This window comes from Saccostrea cucullata, unplaced genomic scaffold, assembly GCF_032062105.1.
Source record: "Saccostrea cucullata isolate Sc308-1 unplaced genomic scaffold, CSIRO_AGI_Scuc_v1 ctg1105, whole genome shotgun sequence".
Lineage (NCBI taxonomy): Eukaryota > Metazoa > Mollusca > Bivalvia > Ostreida > Ostreidae > Saccostrea > Saccostrea cuccullata.
The window spans coordinates 223,521-246,073 of record NW_026927407.1 but is presented as its reverse complement, the minus strand read 5'-3'; the positions used below and the strand labels follow the sequence as shown (position 1 = coordinate 246,073).

Sequence of the window (22,553 nt, the reverse complement as noted above, 5' to 3'; positions counted from 1 at the left end):
AATGTTGTCTCAGGATGTTCCTGAAAGTCGAGAATATAATATGCAGACAAGGTAGATATCCACTAAAATTTATGCATGATGTGGCATAATGTTTGCATTTGTGTACTTTTATCATATATTATACATATTCATTGTTGCATATGAATTCAACTATCATTTGGATCTCTTCCTCTCTTTAGCTTTATATTTTTATTTCTGTTGTATTTTTCTTGAATGCCCTTCATGGGCCCAAAATTGGAAATAAATGATATTCTATTCTATTCTATTCTTTCTTTTCTCGATAGAATGGATGCGGGTAAAACCAAACGCTCGAGTGTCAGGCATGAAGAAATTTCAAATGTAAGTAATCACTAGTAAAGAAGATAGGGGAACAAGGCGGGCAGAATGCCTATGGTTCCGAAATGAAGAAATCATATTTAATGTGTGAATTGAGTAATTCAATTAACTTCTAATGATTAATTTTTTTTTGAAATTATAAGAGAAAAAAAAAATTTCTGAGAGAAAAAAATATCGTAAAAATTTTTGTCTTTCATTTAATAGATGGTATTCGTGGGGTTCGAACCCTAGCAATAAAAACCCGACGTATCGGTAGCATATTGCATTGTATTTTAATGCGCAAATTTTTAGGATCATCTTTTTTAAAAATGGACCCACTCATATTGAAAAATTTTGTAAAAAAAAAAAGAAATTTAATGATAATTTTTGTTCTTGTTAGTGTGTGTAAGCTTTTTCATAGGAAAATCATTTCTGTTTTTGTGAGGTTATTGTAAATTTTAGAGATTTTACTTAAAAAATACTTTAATATTAGATGAAATATCAAATAAAATTTGGATTTAATTGAGATTGAAACTTTCACTTCTTATCTATCGCACTACAGGCACTTCGCTCGCTTGTGCAAGAAAATAATTTCATTTTGTACTTTTTGTTACCCCTTTGCACTTTCTCTCTTCATAAACATGGCACACTGTCTTTACTGTACAGGTAAAATACAGAAATAAACTTATCTATTATAATGCTGGCTAAATGTGAAAATCGATAAAACGCAAATTGCAGTTGTAGGATTTATGGCAATAACCTTAAGGTGCCCCACGCCTACAATGAAGGTCAGACTTATGGCTTATAGTGCACTCCACGTATAGGGATATCAATTTACAATCTAAAATCCAAAAAAGGGAGTTGCGTCATATGCATACAGGTATATGAAAAGTGGCGAGATACAGCGGTTTTAATTAAGATGATGTCATGACACTATTAACAAATTAGATAAAAATTCTATTATGTATGCCTAATATGAATTTGCTTTTTGAAAAGAAACTGTATAAAATGTGTAGAAAAAAAATATGTTGGTTTTCATTCATATTGAATTTTTCCAAACTCCAATATAAGTTATTGAAGAAAGAACTGAATAAATGAACTGTGTTCTTTGGCTGCCCTCGTGCCTCATATGCACAATAGTTGCATGAGACTTTGACTTTGCCTTATTTTTTTCTCCTTTTAAAAAATCAAACATTTTGCATTTGTTGTGGTTGAATTGTTTACATTCTAAGGCGGGATGTTGAGGGCCATCACTTTTCAAAAAGAGCAAAGAAATTCTAAAATGTCTCATAATACACGTTAAAAACATATATCAAGGGGTGAGCCTATCAAGGAAGGCCCAAGCATTTACGGATCCGGTTTTAATTGATATACCTATTGTCACTTTTCTAATACACCTATTGTAACTTTTCTAATGAAATTATTTCTTACATGATATTTCAACTATAAATATCAACAATTGTGTAAATAAAAAAAAGAAAAAAATGTCGCTGATTTTTTTTTAAAGTACGGTATCCATAACGTTCCTAACGTTAGATCGTGCGGTCAATATTTATATTATTATAGCAACTGTTAGTTTATTTTGAAAGTTCAACGATTTGCATTAATTCCCCTCAGAAATAAATTCTAAAAGCTAAATGTAGGTTAATTGTTGTTAATAATCGTTTGTTATAAAATTATCAAAAAACTGAGTACAGAATGTAACCCCCCCCCCCCCCCCCCCTTGGGGGAGCAGAGTGGGAAAAAACTGCTGTAACGTTAGTCCTGCGACGATTGATTTTCGTGAACCTTACAGATCCTGATAGAACATAAAAGAAATCTAGAAATTATTTTATTTATTTTGATGACGTCACTTCCGGTTTGGAGATTTTTTGCGATTTTGTCATTTTTAGAGGGTCACTTTGTCCGGCGATGTTCTCAAAAACCGTTGAAATGAAATTTCAGTGATGACTGAGCAACCTTGGAGAAGTGAATTCAGTATATCGTTGTCACCGGAAGTACGATGCGCCGACGCTCGCTATCGTCCGACAATAGTCCTTTCAAGAATTTCAAAAATTTTGACACCTTTTCATCGATAACTTTTTACTTAGAAATAATTGTTAAAACATTTATAATAAAAGAAGTGTAGAATTCTAAGATCTTTCAAATGAGATCTCAAAAAAAGGTAGTCTCGTTTTCCCCAGACTCTCGCTCTCGAGACTTTGCCCGAGTGAGATTCTCTTAGTCTCGTTTTCCCCAGACTCTCGCTCTCGAGACTTTGCCCGAGCAAGTCTCGAGAGCGAGAGTCTGGGGAAAACGAGACTAGAAAAAAAGGGCTGGTCCCTAAAATAAAGGGCCTAGGGGGGAGGGGGGCAGAAGTATTTCCTATATATGTTAAAAAAAAAAAAGTATTGAGAATTTGTAATACACCAAAGAAGCAAAGTTCAGAGTTGTCAAAATGTCGAGCTAAATCTATTGGAGTCGTCAAAATACGTCCAGTAACGTGACTTCCGAAGTAGTCGGAAAAAGGTCATAAAACACTGTTAAACATATATCGAATCTAAAAGTCGAATATCTTTGGATATGGGGTAACCCATATCTATTATTGTATAAATACAGTAAATAAGACATTTTTTTAACGTGCTAATTTCAGCGAATTTATATTTTAATTAACACTGGCGGATTTAGAGGGGGCCCAGGGGGCCCGCCCCCTTTTGTGTCCCAAAAATTAAACAATATTTAGTAAATGAATGTTTTTTGGTGTGGCTGTGGGCCCCTACCCTGACATGAAACTGGTCGGGCTCCCCTTTTCAAAATTTCTGGATCCGCCACTGATTATGAGTGTATTCAGACACACAATACACAAAGCACACCACCCTGAAACCAAGAGCCTATAGCTGTGATGTTAGGATGGAATAGGCTACATAAAAATTTTGCCAAAAAAAAAAACGGACATCATTGATACTGCTTCCATTCATATTCATCTCTTGTGAAATTTTACATCGGGATCGAAGTTCCAATTCAAGACAATGGTGGCCTGATAGGACGCGGTTTGCTCGCTGAGATTAGGGGATGACCTGGCACGCGATGCTGAATTTTGGTTGGAATTGCTTACACCAATTGAGTTTCGTTTGTTAACATAAGTATATATTTCTTAACTAATAATATGTCTGAAGATGCAGTCTGTTGGAGGGGAGTATATATTTCTGTGAAATTCAGTATAATTTGAAAGCAGACGACAAATACAGTTGTGTGCCAAAAGTGAAGATAATTTTTTTTTCTTTATATATTTCATAGAAAACGATATTTTGTAAAATCGCTGGTATGACAACATTTCTAGACAGATTTTATCAAAAATTTCTTGATAATCCAAGAGATTGTTGTAGTTAAAAACAACAATAATTTTTATCTGATAAGCATTGATAATTTAAAAATATTGTAATTTAAGTGTGATATGATTTTTAAGTCATATATTCACAATGAATTATATAGTCAACATTGATCTTGAATTTTAGAACTGATGTTTAGTGATGAACTATTATTTTACTACATATTAAACATGTAATGATATTTTAAAGAAAGATAACTACACATTTTCTGGTTTAAGTACTGAAATAAATAATTAAATTGGACAAAAATTGACCCTTTACCTATGATTTTACAAAATGTTGTTTTCAATGAAATATATAAAGAAAAAATAAAATTATCTTCACTTTTGGCACACCACTGTACAATGTAGCCATACATCTCAAGCGCGGATCCAGGAATTGAAGTAAGAGGGGGCGCCAAAAGTAAGCCGAGCGATGTCGCTGTTTCTGGATAAAACCTAGCATATTAGGTATTGATAGAACTGTGAACAGCAAATTTTATAAGCTTCCCGAAATTTTTGTTGTGTTAAAGTATATTAATCGTTTTGTCAGATTTTTCTGTATTCCATTCCCAAATTCTAAATAGCTGACTTGTTTCAATTTCTGCTTCGATTTTAAAAATAATAGATTTATTGCTAATTTTTTATTAAAAGGATTATTTTCACTTGGGGTTTCAGTGGCGAGAATTTTTACAATGGATGCTAGAGGTTACGCTGCGCCAGGTCAAAAGTATCTCGCCGTGAACCTTTAGCGTGCTGGAGTATTGTACCTCCAACAGTTTGATCAGCGATTTTTTTTCACCCATTAGGAAAGGGTCCAGTACGGTTCATTTGGGAAAAATAACATCAAAGAAAATCAAAGGAGAATTTTCTCTTTTAATGCAAATGCAACATATTTTGCATTTTTTCCAACTTCTAATTACCCATAACTGCTTGTTTTAAAGAATAAACAACAAGTACCTAATTATTGTTTTTGAGATTGTCAGTTCAGACAGATTTCTATCAACAGCGTTAAACGTTAATTTTTCCTAATTCTGTGACTAAAAATTCCCAATTCAACTGTGAAGCAAAAGATTCCAGCGACATCGTATTTCTTGTTAGATGAAACATTGTACAAGTTGACCAATTCTTTCACTTCCGCTTAAATGCAGTCTTCACGAAAACTTTTCAAACTAACTGGCCAGTCGGACCAGTTAACTTTCAAAATTTACTAGCCCACCAAAATTTTTACTGGCCCCTTACTTAAAAAATAAAATAAATACATTTTTCATTTATACATGTTTACGTACTTCAACTTTTAAAATGCCGCCATTTTTCGCCCTTTGTCGCGTTTCGGTAGGTTGTTCGTTGGAACTTTACACATTTTATGTACAAGTTAATAATTACTTGCTAGTTCCGGTTGTTACATAATACATCCATGTTATAATAGGGTTATAATAATACGATTCAACAACACGAGCTTGTTCTTTTTATTTTATATAATGAAATTTATGCAAGTGAGTCAGTTGAAATAAATATTGACTGTGTATGATTTTTATAATCAACAAGCCCATCGGACTTCTTGAACTTTGATTTTCACTGACCCGACCTCAAAATTCACTGGCCTCGGTCTGCGGACCAGTGAGTTTTCGTGAAGACTGTAAATGGAAAGTAGAGAAAGTTGTAATTTGGCGGGAGCAGTGGTTTAGACAGCGTAGTGTCATACATTAGACGTTAATGTCCACAGTACCTCTAGTTTCTCTTCAACCATTGTAAATACAAATAAATTATTTGTAATCAATTAATTTAACTTTCTTAGGCATGGTGTCTGAGACGTATATTTTTTAATTAAGTGTCAAATTGAATAAAAATCTCTAGGGTATCCGGAACTTGTCAGCTTATTCATTACTGGTAAAATGGACACCTATGGTAACTTGCAAAATATTTTTTTTGAGGGAAGGCTGAACTTTTATGAAACAATATTTTATTCCACAATTTATCGAACTATCTTGACAAAACACTTATATTTTGAAATTATGCCTAGTATGTTTATAGCTCCGCCAAATTGGTTTCTTATTCAGAACTGGTCAAATAACGTACTGTACCCGCCTTGTATGTACACAGTTTAAAAAAAAAATATTGGTAAATTTTTATTATTTCAAAAACAATTGAGAGTATTTTTATCCATGCAATATGTTATGAAATCATGTTTTGATTATCTTATCTTTGTATATATATTAATACAATCTACACCATGTTCAATATTGTTGTGAAGTTAAATCATAGAAATATATAGGAAGAATATTTCAATGACAGCAAAGCCGTGATTGGTCATATTTTAGTTGGGTGGGAATGGGGGGGGGGGGCACAATGTATGTTCAAATGTAAGGGCTATACAGCCACAGGTAGTCAAAGAAATATGCAAGCATCCTTAGAGTAGATTTTTGCTTTTTTCCTAGCCACACTGCTCAGGTGAGCTATTAGATCTTCAGGGGAAATTTTCTCTAGGAGAAAAACACTGAATATTGGTAGTTAAAGTATATGGCCTATCAGTCAGCATTTGACTCAGTGATAAATTGTATTAAATGAGACTGACAGGGCTCGACATTAACACATGTCCGCTTGTGCGGTACCAGAAAAAAAGAAATAAAGTATGGACAAGTGAATATTGCAGGGCACTAAATGTTTGATTGGACAAGACATTGCATTTTAATATAAAGGAGTCTATAATTAATAAAAAGAACGACTGTTGACAGCTAATTGGTAGTTTCAAGATGGAAGCTGTAGTCATAAAAGCCCAGACTTTGATCCCGATTTGTATCTCTATATGCAGGTGATGAAGGTATATTGCTGCATAAGTAAGGGTGTTGACTAATACAAAGTTAAAGTCATCACGTTTATCATATAACTTGGTTGTGTCAGACTGTCACTCTTTGGTATCTTATCTCAAGCTCGCCAGGATATATCATATCAACATAGGAATGAAATTAAAGCCCCAGTGCTGAAGTAGGATATCAAAGTTGAATAAGAAGGTTTTTGTTGAAAATCTGAGTATCCTGATTGCTAGCTAAAAAACTCCTTTTAATTTATATGAATCAAATTTCATATCTTATTCTTATAAAATTTCTTAAAATAATTGATGAATAATTTTTTGTCTTCATGCAGGCACCATCTGCACTGGAGGCTCATGAAGATGCTGTGAAGCACATCAAACTGCAGAAGGATAAAGCAGGATGTGAAGTTAGGCCTGTAAATGACATAATTGGCAAGTGCACATAGAATTTTTAAAGTTATTTTATACCCGGTATATGATTTAAACATCCAGGCAATGGTCAAAGTTCTAATGTATATAAAGTACTGAAAGACATCAAATTCATTCATTTAGTGTTAAACTCAGATGACCTATTGCTATTTGTTTTCATTTGACATGCATCATTTGTTGTGTTTTAACATTCGAATATTTTCAGCTTCTCTGCAACTACTCAACCAATTTCAACCAAATGTGGCAAAAAACATGTATAGTGAAGGAGAATAAAACTTGTTTATTTCATGGTCCCTGTCCCCAATCACCCCTCCCACCCCTTTGGGCCTGAGGGGTGGTGCAAAAAATACTAAAATTAATGCAATTTTTTGAAAAAAAAGTCATTTTGTATCCCCCGCAAACGAAGTTTTGGGGGGTGTATATAGGAATCAGCTTGTCCTTCTGTCCATCTAGCTGTCTGTCCATCAATCTGTCTAGCTGTATATGCAAACGTGCCTGGTCCATATCTTAATAGAGGAACATTAGAATCTACTACTCCACACAAATCTTGCCGAAGACCTAAGGGTGTGTCATGAACTTGACCCAAGGATATTTGGAGAAGTTCAAGCTAGGTCACTGGAAGAAAAATTTGGTAATTCGTGTCTGGTCCATATAGGGCTGGGTATTGGCCCGAGATTTCATATTGCGATATATTGCGATATTTTTAACTGTATTGCGATATGTATTGCAATATTTTCAGTGTAATAAAAATGGCATTTTCTTACTTTATTTACTTTAATATACATGCAGAATGTACATAACTTTGATAAGTAACCAATACGAAAAAAAAAACTTGTTGATTTCATTTAAGTTATGTTCTGAAATGTTACCACAAACAACTTCTGTCTTAATGTTTGGCTTAATAACAAAGTTTCATAAGTCTATTTTTATATTAAATGACAAAATTCCTTAATATTATTATAGTATATTGCCAATATATCAATATTTCAAAATCGTATTGGGATACGATATATTTTGACATTGTATTGCAATATATTGAAATATCGATATTATTGCCCAGCCCTAGGTCCATATCTTTCTTATGGATAAACTTTGTAGGTTCTCATTTCACAAAAAGATTACCCATGACCTAAGGGTGTGTCTTGAGATTGACTTACTGTATACAGGGAAATTTTCGCCCCCATTTTATTTTCGCCCCTTTCGCCCTAGCCTCCTTTGGGCGAATTTAAAAAGGGGCGAATTAAAAGTATAAAGTATAACTTCTCAAACAAAAGGGTTACTGGGCGAAATTAAAACGGGGCAAAATTGTTTGCAAGTGTGAAAGGGCGAAAATAAAACGGGGCGAAAATAACCCTGTATACAATATTTATTGAAAAACCTATCAAAATCCCATCGGAGTTTTAAATCATGTACCGGGTATGTATTGATCAATATTCAATCACTATATTGCATGTACATGATAAATAGTATACTGTTTTTGTCCCCCGCTTGAAAAGTGGGGGATATTAATTTGGGTTTGTCCGTCCATCCGTCTGTCCGTCCGTCTTTCTGTCTGTCTTTAACGCTTTCGTTTCCACACGATATCTCGAGAACCCTTTCAGCTTTTGCAATGAAGTTTTGCATAGCTACTCCCTATGAACTAAGGAAGACCTCTTTTGATTTTGAGGTCAAAAGATCAAAGGTCAAGTTCATAAATTTGCAAATTCTGTCTGTTACAACACTTTCGTTTCCACACGATATCTCGAGAACCATTTGAGTTTTTGCAATGAAATTTTACATAACGACTCCCTGTGGCCTAAGGAAGACCCCTATTGATTTTGAGGTCAAAAGGTCAAAGGTCAAGGTCATAGATGCATACATTCTGTTTGTGTGTAACACTATTCTTTTCGGGGGATATTTCAAGGGTATTTTGAGCTTTAGCAATGTAATTTTATACCAAAAGTCCCTAGGACCTCTCTCACCCCTCTCAAAGAGTCCCGATCCGTTTGTTTTAATAGCATTTTATGTATTACATGTCGCTATTTTAGCACAGGGGCATGAAGGAGAGTTATTACGTATAAAACAGGTTCTCGGCGGACTTTATATTTCTTAATACATCTATTAGAACTGTTTAATAAAGCTTAAATTAGACACCATACATTGTGTAAAATTTTGACAATATATCGAACGTGAATATATGCATGTATGTGACTTCATATGTGTATATAATTTTCAGTATTTTAAGGGGGCTTCTTGGTCTAGTGGTATGTCTCTCACTTTAGATGCGAGAGGGCCCGGGTTCGATTCCCGGACAATCCAATTTTTTTTTTCGAAAATACTTTTTTTTACTAAACGATAGTATTCAGCATGTGAAATGAAAGATTTCTGAGGTCTGGTTTGTACAAACTCATAAAATCATCATAACAGTGTGATAAATATTCCATATAAAAAGGATCTTCTACACACATGATAAAGAATAATCAATCAAACCTTTTTATCCATATTGGCATATTTTATTTGTTTCAGTATACACTTAATTATTCTACAAATTCAGTCAAAGGATCCGACCCCCCCCCCCCCCTCCAACTGTGCATGGTTTACTTATGGTTTACTTTTTCCCTAAGCGGGGGACACAAATTCTCTGAATTAGCTTGTTTAATTAAATTTTTGCGCCATAGAGGCAGCAATTGTGAGCTACGCCAGGTACCAAAGTAATGTGTGCCGACATGATTAAAATGAATTACTACAATGTATAGAGAACTGCTCTTTAATATCTACCAACTGTGGAACATTCTTAAACCTTACTAATTGCCTACTATTATTAGAAATGCACGTAACACAGCATTACACTAAAATAGCAGAAAGAGAGTCAGGGATTTCCAGTTGCATATTTTTAGAATAACAAGTGGAGTTATCTATCTGCTTATAGTGGCGCTGGATCCAGAAGTAGATTTATGCTGACAGAAAGCCCTTTGGGCTGCGCTTAAAAATGAAATCGATTCCAAATGAATTTTGCACGTTTCTTACACACGATTCTTGCGCTAAAGTCGCACATTTCTTACACGGATCTGAAACATATGTGACAGGGTTTGCCCGAAACAAAATTAAGAAATCGCAATCATGTCAGATGAGAGAAAAACGTGAAAATTACAACCCGTGAAATTAATCCCCTATACAGTACTTTGTTGAGGTATGCAGTATGGTGGGATTTATTTTTATATGAATCTGATGCAGCAAAGATATTAATACCCTTAAACTGCACTTAAAAGTTTTGTTTTATTAAGATGTGTTAAATTATTTGTTTTAATAATAGGAAAGGGAGTGTTTGCATTGAAAGAGTATAAAAAGAGAGAATTCATCCTGGAGTATGATGGTAAACTAATATCCTATGAAGAAGGTGTATACAGGGAAAGAGAATACCCACCATCAATGGGGAGCTACATATATTTCTTTTCTTCAAAAAGAAAAAGATTGTGGTATGTTTTTTCTTTTATTTAAGACACCTGACTGTGACCTGAGTGAACTCAGGTGTCCTGTTGCTATCCGTTTTCATCAGTAGAGTTGTGGAAAACTGTCGGTCATGCCGGCAAAACCGGCTTAAAATTCGCATGACCGGTAAAAATGCTATCAATGTCGGTCCAAATGACCGGCCCCTTTTTTAGTTAAAGTTTTTTTGTTTTGTGCATTTCCCATCTAATTATTTTATCTTATATGCAATTGCATAATACCTTATCTTTAAACGAGATCGAGGCTGTAAATGAAAGCGAAACTAGCATGGTTCTCGTGACCTATTAAACATGTTAAATTCACAACTGGGGCCGAGTTAGGTAGAAAACATATTAAAGAAAAACTTCAGATAAAGAGGAGCTAAATATGAAAAATTTCAACAGAAAGAATTCAAGCAGAGGTGGAGACAGCATTTAACCTAGTATTTCCGACTGTCCCGGATTTTTGTTTTTTTTTTTCTCGGATCGTGTTGATATTTTTATTATTAGATTATCGATGCTAAGAATTTTTAGACCCATTATCTAGTTCTGAATAAGCATTGCCACCTGCCAAAAAGTGGTGGTATAATTGTATCTAGTATTGTTATAAATGCATTTAATTAAAAGAAAACAGAAGAGTACTTGGAAATTGAGACTTAATTTTGTTTTATTAACAACACAACTAATTAAATAGATGTGTTATAAAACGAATAAATGTTATGCTTTTCTCCATTTTGCGACTTACTATTTCCGACCGACAAAAATCACTTCGGACCGGCTTAGTTTGTTTTCTTGCCAGTCCGAATGACCGGCTATCTGAAAAAGTTTTCAAAAACTCTGCATCAGTCAATTTCCACTGTGCATTAACATTTCAACATTTTTAGCTCACCTCAAGAAAGTTGGGGGAGCTTATGTAATACCCTTGGCGTTGGAGTTTTTTGAGCAGTTTTCTTTTTAAGTACTTCTCTGTCCTATATTGATTAGACGTGCATGGAAGATGCTTCTAGTGTGTTTCATTGTACCAGTCAAAGTTTCAGATGCTGCAATTTCAGCAAATGAATAACCAGGTTAATGTTGTTGGAGCAGGTCAACTATTTTGGAGCAGATTTGGGTGTTGGTCTCATCTCTGAGTAACTATAAGCCCTATGTTGACCACACTTGCATGGATGATACATCTTAGGATGCATAGTACCAGACTTGCATCGGATGCTGAATCTTACCTAATTTTCCGGTTGAGTGAACAGGTTAATGTTTTCAGTGCAGGTCTCATTTCCAAGTAACTATGAGCACTTTAGTAACCAAACTTGCATGGATGATACATCTTAGGATGCATTCTACCAGACTTGCTTCAGATGCTGAACCTGACCTACATTTTCCAGTTGAGTAAACAGGTTAAACACTTTTTGTTAGTTAATTGTGTGACAAATGCCTAATGCTTAAAGACAACATTCGTTGAGGTGAGCTCTGTAATATCTGATTACCTATGTTTAGTATTTTAGGTACCAGCCTAATCTTGCGCAAACTGCCTACTTTCACACAAGTTGTATAAATATATAAGGCGCCTTTTGTCATTTGCACAAGTTTGCACTTGGTTATGCTCTTAGTACAGTAAAACCAGGTTATAATGAAGTCACAGGGACTGATAAAATTACTTTGCTATACCATTACCATTACCATTAATCATTACCGTATAAAGAATTTGTTTAATTTATTGCCCTGTTCACGAGTTTGATTCGCAGTAAATTAATGCAAAGTAAACTAATGCAATCAAATTAATGTGAATTAAATTGCGTTCACACGACAGCTAATGCTAAGTAAATTAATGCGAATTAAAATTTTTCTTCCACATTCAGGTGTCAGTAAGTCTATTATGACGTCATTTTGAAAGGTGTTGCCTTTGTTACTAAAAATAGAAATTTCTGTGAAATTCTTTCAAAATGCTATTCCTCCCACAGTTTTGGTCTGATTTTAATATAAGGCCTTGAAAAAAATATGTTTGTTTCCGCTTTCAGGCTGAAAAAATATAGGGTAGATAGGTAGGCAATTTTTTTTTTTTTGAAATTTTTTTTTACTTCATCAATCAAAATGTATATATGGAAGTAACATTAATGACAAAACAAATGGTGTTTTCAAGGTGACTCAAACTTTTTTCTGTCTTGAAAAGCTTACAAAGTTGGAGACTATAATTCCTTGGGTACATAATTCTATATACTGTAAACCAACTTTTATTCACATGCGAGAAATTTTCGCGAATTTCACGAGAGCGTTGTTATCGCGAATATTTCTGGCCGCGAACCAGTCCTTAAAGTGTATGTGTCTATTAACAACAGATCCAAAAAGGCTTGATCGCAAAAATAAATCGTCGCGAACCAGTTTATCCCTGGTAAGTTGCGAAATAAGTTGTCGCGAATAAAAGTTGGTTTACAGTATTGGTTTTTGATTTCAATAAATGGTGTTGCCATGGTTACTAAAAATAGAAATTTCTGTGAAATTCTTTCAGAATGCTATGTCTCCAACAGTTTTGGTCTGATTTCAATTTAACTTGGCACACAAGTAGACTACACTAAGATACATAATTCTGTGTATCAGTTTTGATATTGATGAACGGTGTTGCCTTTGTTACTAAAAATATAAATTTCCGTGAAATTCTTTCGAAATGCTACTCCTCCCACAGTTTTGGTCTGATTTTAATATAACTTGGCACACAAGTAGTCTACACTAAGATACATAATTCTGTTTTTGTGGTTTTAAATTTTTCGATGAACAGTGTTTCTGTTATTACTAAAAATAGAAATTTCTGTGAAATTCTGTCAAAATGCTATGTCTCCTACAGATTTGGTCTGATTTCAATATAACTTGGCCCACAACTAGACTAAACTAAGACACACAATTCTTTGTATCAGTTTCTGACTGATGAACATTATTGCCTTGGTTACTAAAAATAGAAATTTCTGTTAATACTCTCAATATGCTACTCCATTAGATTAGTTTTAGTCTGATAATAATATATAATGTGGCAAGCAAGTAGACTTCACTAAGAACATTAAGATACCTAATCAAGGGTCATTATTCTATTTATTACTGTTGTAAAGTTTCAATTTCCCTGCTGTCTGTCGGTCTGTCTGTCGGTCCACTTAGTTTCCGTTCATTTTCTTCGCAACCCTTGCACATACTGAAATGAAATTTTGTATACAGATACATCACATGAATATCTAGGTCAAGTTCTGTTTTGTGTACGATCCGCACCATTTTTGACACAGTTATGCCCTTTTGGATTTAGAAAAATTCCAATTTGGGGGGAAGGGGGCATAAGTGATTTACAAACATCTCTTGTTGACAGAGTTATGCCCCTTGGACTTAGAAAAATTCCAGTTATTTGCAGTTTCCATACATTTTCCTGGCAACTGTTGCACGAACTGAAATGAAATTAAGTACAGATTTATCAGATGAATATCTAGATCAAGTTATGTTTTGGGTATAATTGCGCCATTTTTGCCCTTTTTGACTTGGAAAAATTCAAATTTTAGGGGAGGGGGCATAAGTTTTTTACAAACATCTCTTGTTCATAATGGCTTACGATCAGGTTTGTGCTGAGGTATATTCTGATGGTCAACATGGTAAATATTAAGCGAGAAAAAGATGTTAAAAAAACGAGTTTAATTTTCGTCTTTATGTGGATTATCTTATTTTAGGCAAAAGACATTCATAACCTCTAAATTAAGCAGTTTTACCTTGGTCATATGACTTCTGCATACATGTATTATAAAATGACATCCTGAAGGAAAAAGGGAACCCTGTAGGGGACATGTATTTCTTATGCAATACTCTCAGAATGCTTGTTATTTAAAAATGTAAAATGATAATTATATACATTGATTTTTAGCTCTACTGGTCAGAGACCAGAAGAGCTTATGCGATAGTAAATGTGTCCGGTGTCCGTCTGTCTGTTTGTCTAGCTGTCCGTCTGTCTGTAAACAATTCCTCAAAACGCTACTCCTCCTACAGTTTTAGTCTAATTTCAATATTACTTGGCACACAAGTAAACTACACTTAGATACAAAGAAAAGTGCATTGGTTTTTAATTTCGATGAACGGTGTTGCCATGGTTACTAAAAATAGAATTTTCTGTGAAATTCCTTTAAAACGCTAATACTTCTACAGTTTTAGTATGATTTCAATATAACTTGGCACAAAAGTAGGCTACACTAAGATACATAGAATAGTGCATCGATTTTCGATTGCGGTGAACGGTGTTGCCATAGTTACTAAAAATAGAATTTTTAAAATGCTACTCCTTCCACAGTTTTGGTCTGATTTCAGTATAACTTGGCACACATGTAGACTACACTAAGATAATAGAATAGTGCATCAGTTTTTGATTTTGATGAACGGTGTTACAATGGTTACTAAAAATAGAATTTTCTGTGAAATTCCTTTAAAACACTACTCCTTCTACAGTTTAAGTTTGATTTCAAAATAAGTTGGCACACAAATAAACTACACACATATACATAAAATACTGCAATGGTTTTTGATAAGTACAAACCAGTAGAGCTACAGTCTTGACAGAGACTTCTGGTTTTCAGTACTGTAGGTCACTTAATTTTCGCGACACCTTATTTTCGCGAGATAGTCATTGACCTTGATAAGCGAGACAAAATTTTCATGAATTGTGGTTATTGCTCTATATAATCTTAAGGAATACTATTATACGCGAGAATTAAATTTTTGCGAGCACACTGTTTTGCGTAATTGCGCGAAAATAAAGTTCTCGCAAATATAAAGTAATTTTTGCTTTTATTACAGTATTGATGCAACATTTTCGAAAAGAATTGGGCGGTATGTGAATGATGCCGCCAAAAGTAACCATGAAAACAATGCCGAAATGGTCCAACTGTATCTTGATGGTAGACCTTATTTGGCGTTGTTTGCAACACGGTATATTAAGCCTGGGGAAGAAATAAGATACGATTATGGTGTGAAAGACTTGCCTTGGAGATTAGAAAAGGTAAGTTGGTGTTTGAATTAAGTACTAAATGCTATTACATTTTTTTAGCTCTACTGGTCAGAGACCAGAAGAGCTTATGCGATAGTAATGCGTCCGGCGTCCGTCCGTCTGTCTGTCTGTCTGTCTGTCTGTCCGTCTGTCTGTCCGTCTGTCTGTAAACAATTCCTCAAAACGCTACTCCTCCTACAGTTTTAGTCTAATTTCAATATTACTTGGCACACAAGTAAACTACACTTAGATACAAAGAAAAGTGCATTGGTTTTTAATTTCGATGAACGGTGTTGCCATGGTTACTAAAAATAGAATTTTCTGTGAAATTCCTTTAAAACGCTAATACTTCTACAGTTTTAGTCTGATTTCAATATAACTTGGCACAAAAGTAGGCTACACTAAGATACATAGAATAGTGCATCGATTTTCGATTGCGGTGAACGGTGTTGCCATAGTTACTAAAAATAGAATTTTTAAAATGCTACTCCTTCCACAGTTTTGGTCTGATTTCAATATAACTTGGCACACAAGTAGACTACACTAAGATACATAGAATAGTGCATCGGTTTTTGATTTAGATGAACGGTGTTGCCATGGTTACTAAAAATAGAATTTTCTGTGAAATTCCTTTAAAACGCTACTTCTTCTGCAGTTTTGGTCTGATTTCAATATAACTTGGCACACAAGTAGGCTACACTAGGATACATAGAATAGTGCATCGGTTTTTAATTTAGATGAACGGTGTTGCCATGGTTACTATAAATAGAATTTTCTGTGAAATTCCTTAAAAACGCTACTCCTTCTACAGTTCTAGTTTGATTTCAGTATAACTTGGCACACAAGTAGACTACACTAAGATACATAGAATAGTGCATCGGTTTTTAATTTCGATGAACGATGTTGCCAGGGTTACTAAAAATAGAATTTTCTGTGAAATTCCTTAAAAACGCTACTTCTTCTACAGTTTTGGTCTGATTTCAATATAACTTGGCACACAAGTAGACTACACTAAGATACATAGAATAGTGCATCGGTTTTTAATTTCGATGAACGATGTTGCCATGGTTACTTAAAATAGAATTTTCTGTGAAATTCTTTAAAAACGCTACTCCTTCTACAGTTTTGGTCTGATTTCAGTATAACTTGGCACACAAGTAGACTACCGTAAGATACATAGAATAGTGCATCGGTTTCTGATTTCGATGAACGGTGTTACCATGGTTACTAAAAATAGAATTTTCTGTGAAATTCCTTAAAAACGCTACTCCTTCTACAGTTCTAGTTTGATTTCAAAATAAGTTGGCACACAAATAGACTACACAAAGATACATAAAATAGTGCAATGGTTTTTGATAAGTACGTACCAGTAGAGCTACAGTCTCGACAGAGACTTCTGGTTAAAATACCTGCCGACTGTGTCATTCATTGATGGTTTGAAATAAAATCGGGTTTGATGTACACCTTATTTCTAATGAATCATGTAAACATGTTGACATAGCTTGTGTTAATCAAAGTCTTTTATGAGTTTCTTGCTGATTATGATGTTGTAACCAGTTTAAGGAACTAGTTTATCACACTTCGCAGGTTCTATCAACAAGCAAGAATGTCATTTAAAGACATTTATAGCAAGCGCAGCGAGCGCCCCGAAGCGACACTCATAACTGCAAGTTCTTACGACAATGCCAGGGCGAAGAGAAAATTCGGGCTACTGCACATTCATTCCATAGAATTTTTTTTTTCCGCAGTAATTTTGACCCACATTATATCGCTTCATGCACTAACATCAAAGCAACGTTCTAGTGAGAAAATTGCAGAAAATAACTGTATACTACTAAGCTGATTGAAATCAGCCCTGTTCAGGCTTCGGTTTGGTAAAGCAACGAATGATGTCATGTGACATCAGAGTCTTAAATGCACCGAATCTCATGTGCAGTTTGAAGAGGCCGATCTAAATGAAAACTGGATATTGAGTATCTGCACTTGCCCTAATGGTCACACTCTAAACATATTGGACAGTAATTTTAAATCCAATGATGAAAACAAGGGAGTTCTTGAAATGGGAGTTAAAGCATTGACAACCTAAATACACCAGACCAAAGTTTTATTTTTTTTATTATGACCCCGACTTAACAAATTTTGATATTTAATTTATTTTTATTTTGTCCCCCTGACCAAACTTTTTCTTAAAAATTCCTGTTAAACAGAAAATGAAAAAACTCTGGCCTAATGTCCTGAGTATTGGCCACCCTTTTTCAGTTCACCTAAGTGAGCTTTTCTGATCATGTTTTGTCCATCGTCTGTCTGTCCGTCCGTCGGTAAACTTTTCATATTTTTGACTTTTTCTCAAGAACCAATTGGCCAAATTAACCAAACTTGGTAGAAAGCATCCTTTGGTGAAGGGGATTTCAAATTGTAAAAATGATGGACCAAGTCTCCATGCAAGGGGAGAAAATCAAGAAAAGACAAAAATAGGGTGGAGTCATTAAAAAATCTCCTCAAGTATCACTGCACCACGAAAGCTGAAACTCATGTGGAAGCATCCTTGGATAGTGTAGATTTTAAATTATAAAAGACATGATCCCGATGGATAGGATGGGGCCAAAATAGGGAATCCAAGTTTTACATAGAAATATATAGAAAAAATCAGGAATCTTCTCAAAAACCACTGGGCCAGGAAAGCTGAAACTTATGTGGAAGGATCCTTGTGTAGTAGAGATTTTAAATTGTAAAAATCATGACCCCCAGGTGTCGGTCAGGGCTTTAACAGGGAATCTAAGTTTTACATAGAAATATATAAAACAAATCTTTAAAAATCTTCTTCTCCTCAAGAACCACTGGGCCAGAAAAGCTGAAACTTATGTGGAAGTTTCCTGGGATAGTGTAGATTAATATTTCAAATTGTCTTAATTATTACTTGTGGGGTAGGGTGGGGTCACAATATGTATTACAAGTGGGAAATCTGGTAAAGAACAGCATGGTCAATTCACAAAAATATTTTTCTATTTCTTTGCTGAGGTATCAGGGATCGAAATTAACTTTTTTAACCACAGGCTAATTTTAGCCTGTACATATAAAATCTACAGGCTAAAATGAAGATCAACAAGCTAAAATTAAAAGAAGGATTAAATGTCTTTTTCATGCTCATTTAAATCAATAATACAGGTCCTTCTATGGTAGGTCAGTAGAGAATTAAGAACATCAATGTTTTTACATTTAAAAAAAAGGTAATCTGGCCTAAAAAAAAAAAAAAAACACACACACACACACATACACACAAAAATTAAAATATATTTATTTCCTGTAATTCCTGTAACATTCCAAAAAAGAAAATCAATATGATCAAGGGTAGGTAGGTTGGGATTTTTGGCTACTGAATAAGGGGGTCAATCATCCCGGGCATAATTAACCAGGTGTGATATTTACAGCGGGCACCTAACATGGCTGTCTAGCTGCTGAAAATGATCTTTAAAAAGTCATGGGAGAAATTATTTGGTGTAAAACTAATGATTACTCTTTTTATCTAAGGTAAATTTTCAGAAGGTTGACACATTTTATTTGTCAAATAAAACTACAATGAAACATTTTTGTTTAAATTGCATCAGCTGATTGGGAAATGGTGACAGAATCAACCGAGGTTTACCGAATCAGGCGAATGCATTGTGACTCTTTTAAAATTTCAAAAAAGCAAGACGAATTACCAGAAAAATATGGATCCAAGACTACTTGGGTCAAAAATCACCACTCGCTAAAAATTTCGAGTGTCTTCTATTTTTGCTCGCTGTTTTAAAAATCAACTCGCATTTTGCGAGTATTTCTCGCTAATTTCGAACCCTGGGTATGCGATATGGTGGGATTCATTAATTTGTTTAAATCTGATGTCAACTTCCTGTTTGTCTATGCATCAAATTTAGACATAGATTAAAATTACACGAGGACTCCCATGTCAATATTTCAAATGTCCTCACCCATTGACGTCAAACACAAAGACAGCGGCACGAGATTTACATGCATATTTAAGATCTCCTCAGCATCAGACACAGAGACAGTGTGCACAATATTTGCATGCATATTAGGCCTCCTTAGCACCTGACCTATTGTCCTGCCTAATTTACATTCCTGTGGAATTATCAAGAAATCAACATCACTAACTTTCAAAGAGTTATCACAGAGAAAAAAAAATTAGAAAAGGAAAAATCAACTAAACACAGAATCAGAGCAGGGGTATTACTTAGTGAGCATAGGCTAACAGACTTCTTGTTTTCTCTTTGGTCCCCCATTAAAATTAGTTTGTTGTTACTGACCCTTAATCATTTGCCATGATTCAAGGTCATATTTCTTAGATCAAATGACTGTTGAGGCTTGAGGGCTTGATCTTGCTTTTTTGGTTTTAGATTCCACAAGTTCAGAAGAAATCAAAGCAGATTGCCTCTGGAATCCTCTTTAAGGTAATTACAATCAACTTTAACTTTATTCAGAACTATTTTCACCCTGTGTTATTTTCAGCCTTTTAAAGTTGGAAATAATTTTGCTCTGTTTTAAATTTGCACAGTTATGGTTCTCTTTAAAGGTGTAATATTTTTCATTAATACCCCGTGCGAAACAGTCTGGGCGGCTTAGACATGGTTCAGGCACGGATTCTGTCTCCAGAAACCTGTGTTTAAGCATTCCGTGCTCCTATGTGAAGTATGTATGGAAAGCCGTGCCTAAATGTGGTCGAGGCACAGACAGGGCACGGGATATTGGCCAAAATATTTAAATGAGATTACACAGTTTTACAAAACCTGTGTCAGAAAGCCGTGCTAGTTTCCATATATAGACTCGCAGATTCTGTAAACCTGTGTCTGAAACGTGTTTCCATGTATGGAGACATGGTTTTTTGGAATCCCGTGTCAAAAAAGCTGTGCTGTATACCATATACCATATAAGGAGTCACGGAATCTGTGCATTTGTCTAGATCTAGGTCATGGCCTTTAGAGAATTTCCTGATGTAACTGTGGATGCCAAAATGGTGACTGAAATCAAACTAACTTCACATTGCTTTACATTAATGATTAGTTTTAGAATTTTAAAAGCTAAAAATCTTATATGAATGTGTCCATTTACTTTCTGTTCAAGATTAACTTTATCAGTTACAATCCATGCCAGTTTTTAATTAGGATTTGAATGATAATGTACAATATTTAATTGTAATTTAATATAGTACCAAAGTTTGCACAATCTGAGAAAGAATTTAGTTTAAATAAAACTTTCACTAGCTAGCAGATTGATGTCACATAAAATATATATGCTATAAAGGATTAGTGAAAGTCCAACTAAAGTCATTCAAGTAAATCGAATATAACTATTTCATCATGTTCATTGTCAACAATGCTATACAGGAAGATCATGGAAATTGAAAAATTGGCTTATTTATTCTAAATTACACTTACTGCAGTTAGTTCAAAAGTGAAGAAATTATCCCAGACTGACATAAATACAATTCCAACTGACATCTATTAGTTTAACATCCTTTAAGTAGAGCAAAAACACACATTCTTAGCTGACATGACCATGAATCCCTTCAATTTAATATTCAAATAAAGGAAGTTATGATTGAGCATGCTCAGTAAAAAGCCGTGAGATATAAATATTAAATAGTTTGAAGCAAAAACTGCCTGAGTTAAAAACAGTCTCCATGGGACACGGATTCCGTGCCTCCGCACTGGTTTCTGTGAGCAAGGATTCCTCATCAGGAACAAACCTACTATCAAATTTCATTTTTCACGAACTTCTTATTAAATATAGCTTAAAATGGCAAAGCCGCAGATGATAAAAATGTTAATGAAAATATTGTCGGGATCGGGATCGAACACAGCTGAAGCGCCTCCGATTTACTCCAATCGTAAAAAGATAAAACCCTGTGAAATTTGACTTCTAACTTGTACTGAAACTATGATAAGAAATTCTTAGCATATTTGGACACGGATGATGTGAAAATCTTGGTATATTTCACCTTCCTTCACCAAATATCATAACTTTGAATTCAAAACATTCAACTTCCGGTTACCTCCGATGCATTCCGAATTTCCTCTGATTACTTTGTATATGCTTATACTTAGCTCAACGATCACCCAGAAGACCAGCGATGAACATGAGTACAACCTTAAATTATCACCTACTCTACTTAAATACCACCCTCTAACTTTCATAGAGAATATATCAATTCAAGACCCTACAATTATCTACAACTGGCTCTCTCATGTAAGGGTTAGGAAATCGTCATCAACAGTAATGTCCTATCGCCTTCTACTCACCTTGCTATTGATAGGGGGTATTGAAACAAACCCAGGACCAGTTAAGTATCCATGTGGAGTTTGTGAGAAACCGTGCAAGTCAAACCAGAAAGCTGTAGCTTGTGATGAATGCAACCAATGGTTCAATGCAAAGTGCATGGGGATATCAGATGAATCATACCACCAATTAGGAAACAGATCAACCTCCTGGTTCTGTACTAACTGCAATAGTTATAACCACTCAACAACCTAATATGATGTGCCATTAAGTAACAACTCCTATTCTTTGTTATCAGATTGTAGTAACAACTTATTGGATAATACCACATCATCCTCAATTGGGAGTCCACTTCTAACATCATCACCGAAAAAAAACAAACCAACAGTTATACCCAACCATCAGCGTAAAGGACTCCGCACAATCATCACAAATTTCCAGTCAATCAAAAACAAAGCAGCTGAACTTGAAGTATTAATAGAAACCACAGCACCTGACGTCATAATCGGCACTGAAACCTGGACAAATAAAGACATACTGTCATCAGAACTTTTCCCTGATACCTATACAGTATACAGGAGGGATCGAGGTACAGACAGCTATGGTGGAGTGCTTATAGCAGTTCACACATCACTCACATCATCAGAGATATTCTCCAGTAAATCAGTTGAACTGATTGCTGTAAAGATCGACCTACCAAATGGGAAACAATTGATAGTATCATCTTTCTATCGACCACCAGGCTCCGGTGAAAGTTACCTTGACAGTTTCAGGGAAGATATTACCTCTCTTAAACAGCAGCATAAGAAAGCAATCTTCCACATTGGTGGTGACTTTAATGCACCAGATATAGATTGGAAGTCGCATAATGTACTCAGCAGGAACAACATCTATCCAAAGTATATCAGCAAGTCCCTA

At 34.7% G+C, this 22,553-nt stretch overlaps 1 protein-coding gene across 1 annotated transcript; it reads left to right on the top strand.

Moving 5' to 3' along the window:
• Positions 1-285: 285 nt before the first annotated feature.
• On the top strand, positions 286-21,493 carry LOC134274422 (N-lysine methyltransferase KMT5A-like). Its single transcript, XM_062756715.1, has 7 exons — positions 286-339; positions 6,806-6,905; positions 10,195-10,280; positions 10,381-10,436; positions 15,173-15,374; positions 19,757-19,810; positions 21,464-21,493. Exons 1-7 carry the CDS (start codon positions 286-288, stop codon positions 21,491-21,493), a joined length of 582 nt encoding a protein of 193 aa, XP_062612699.1.
• The last annotated feature ends 1,060 nt before the right edge of the window (positions 21,494-22,553 follow it).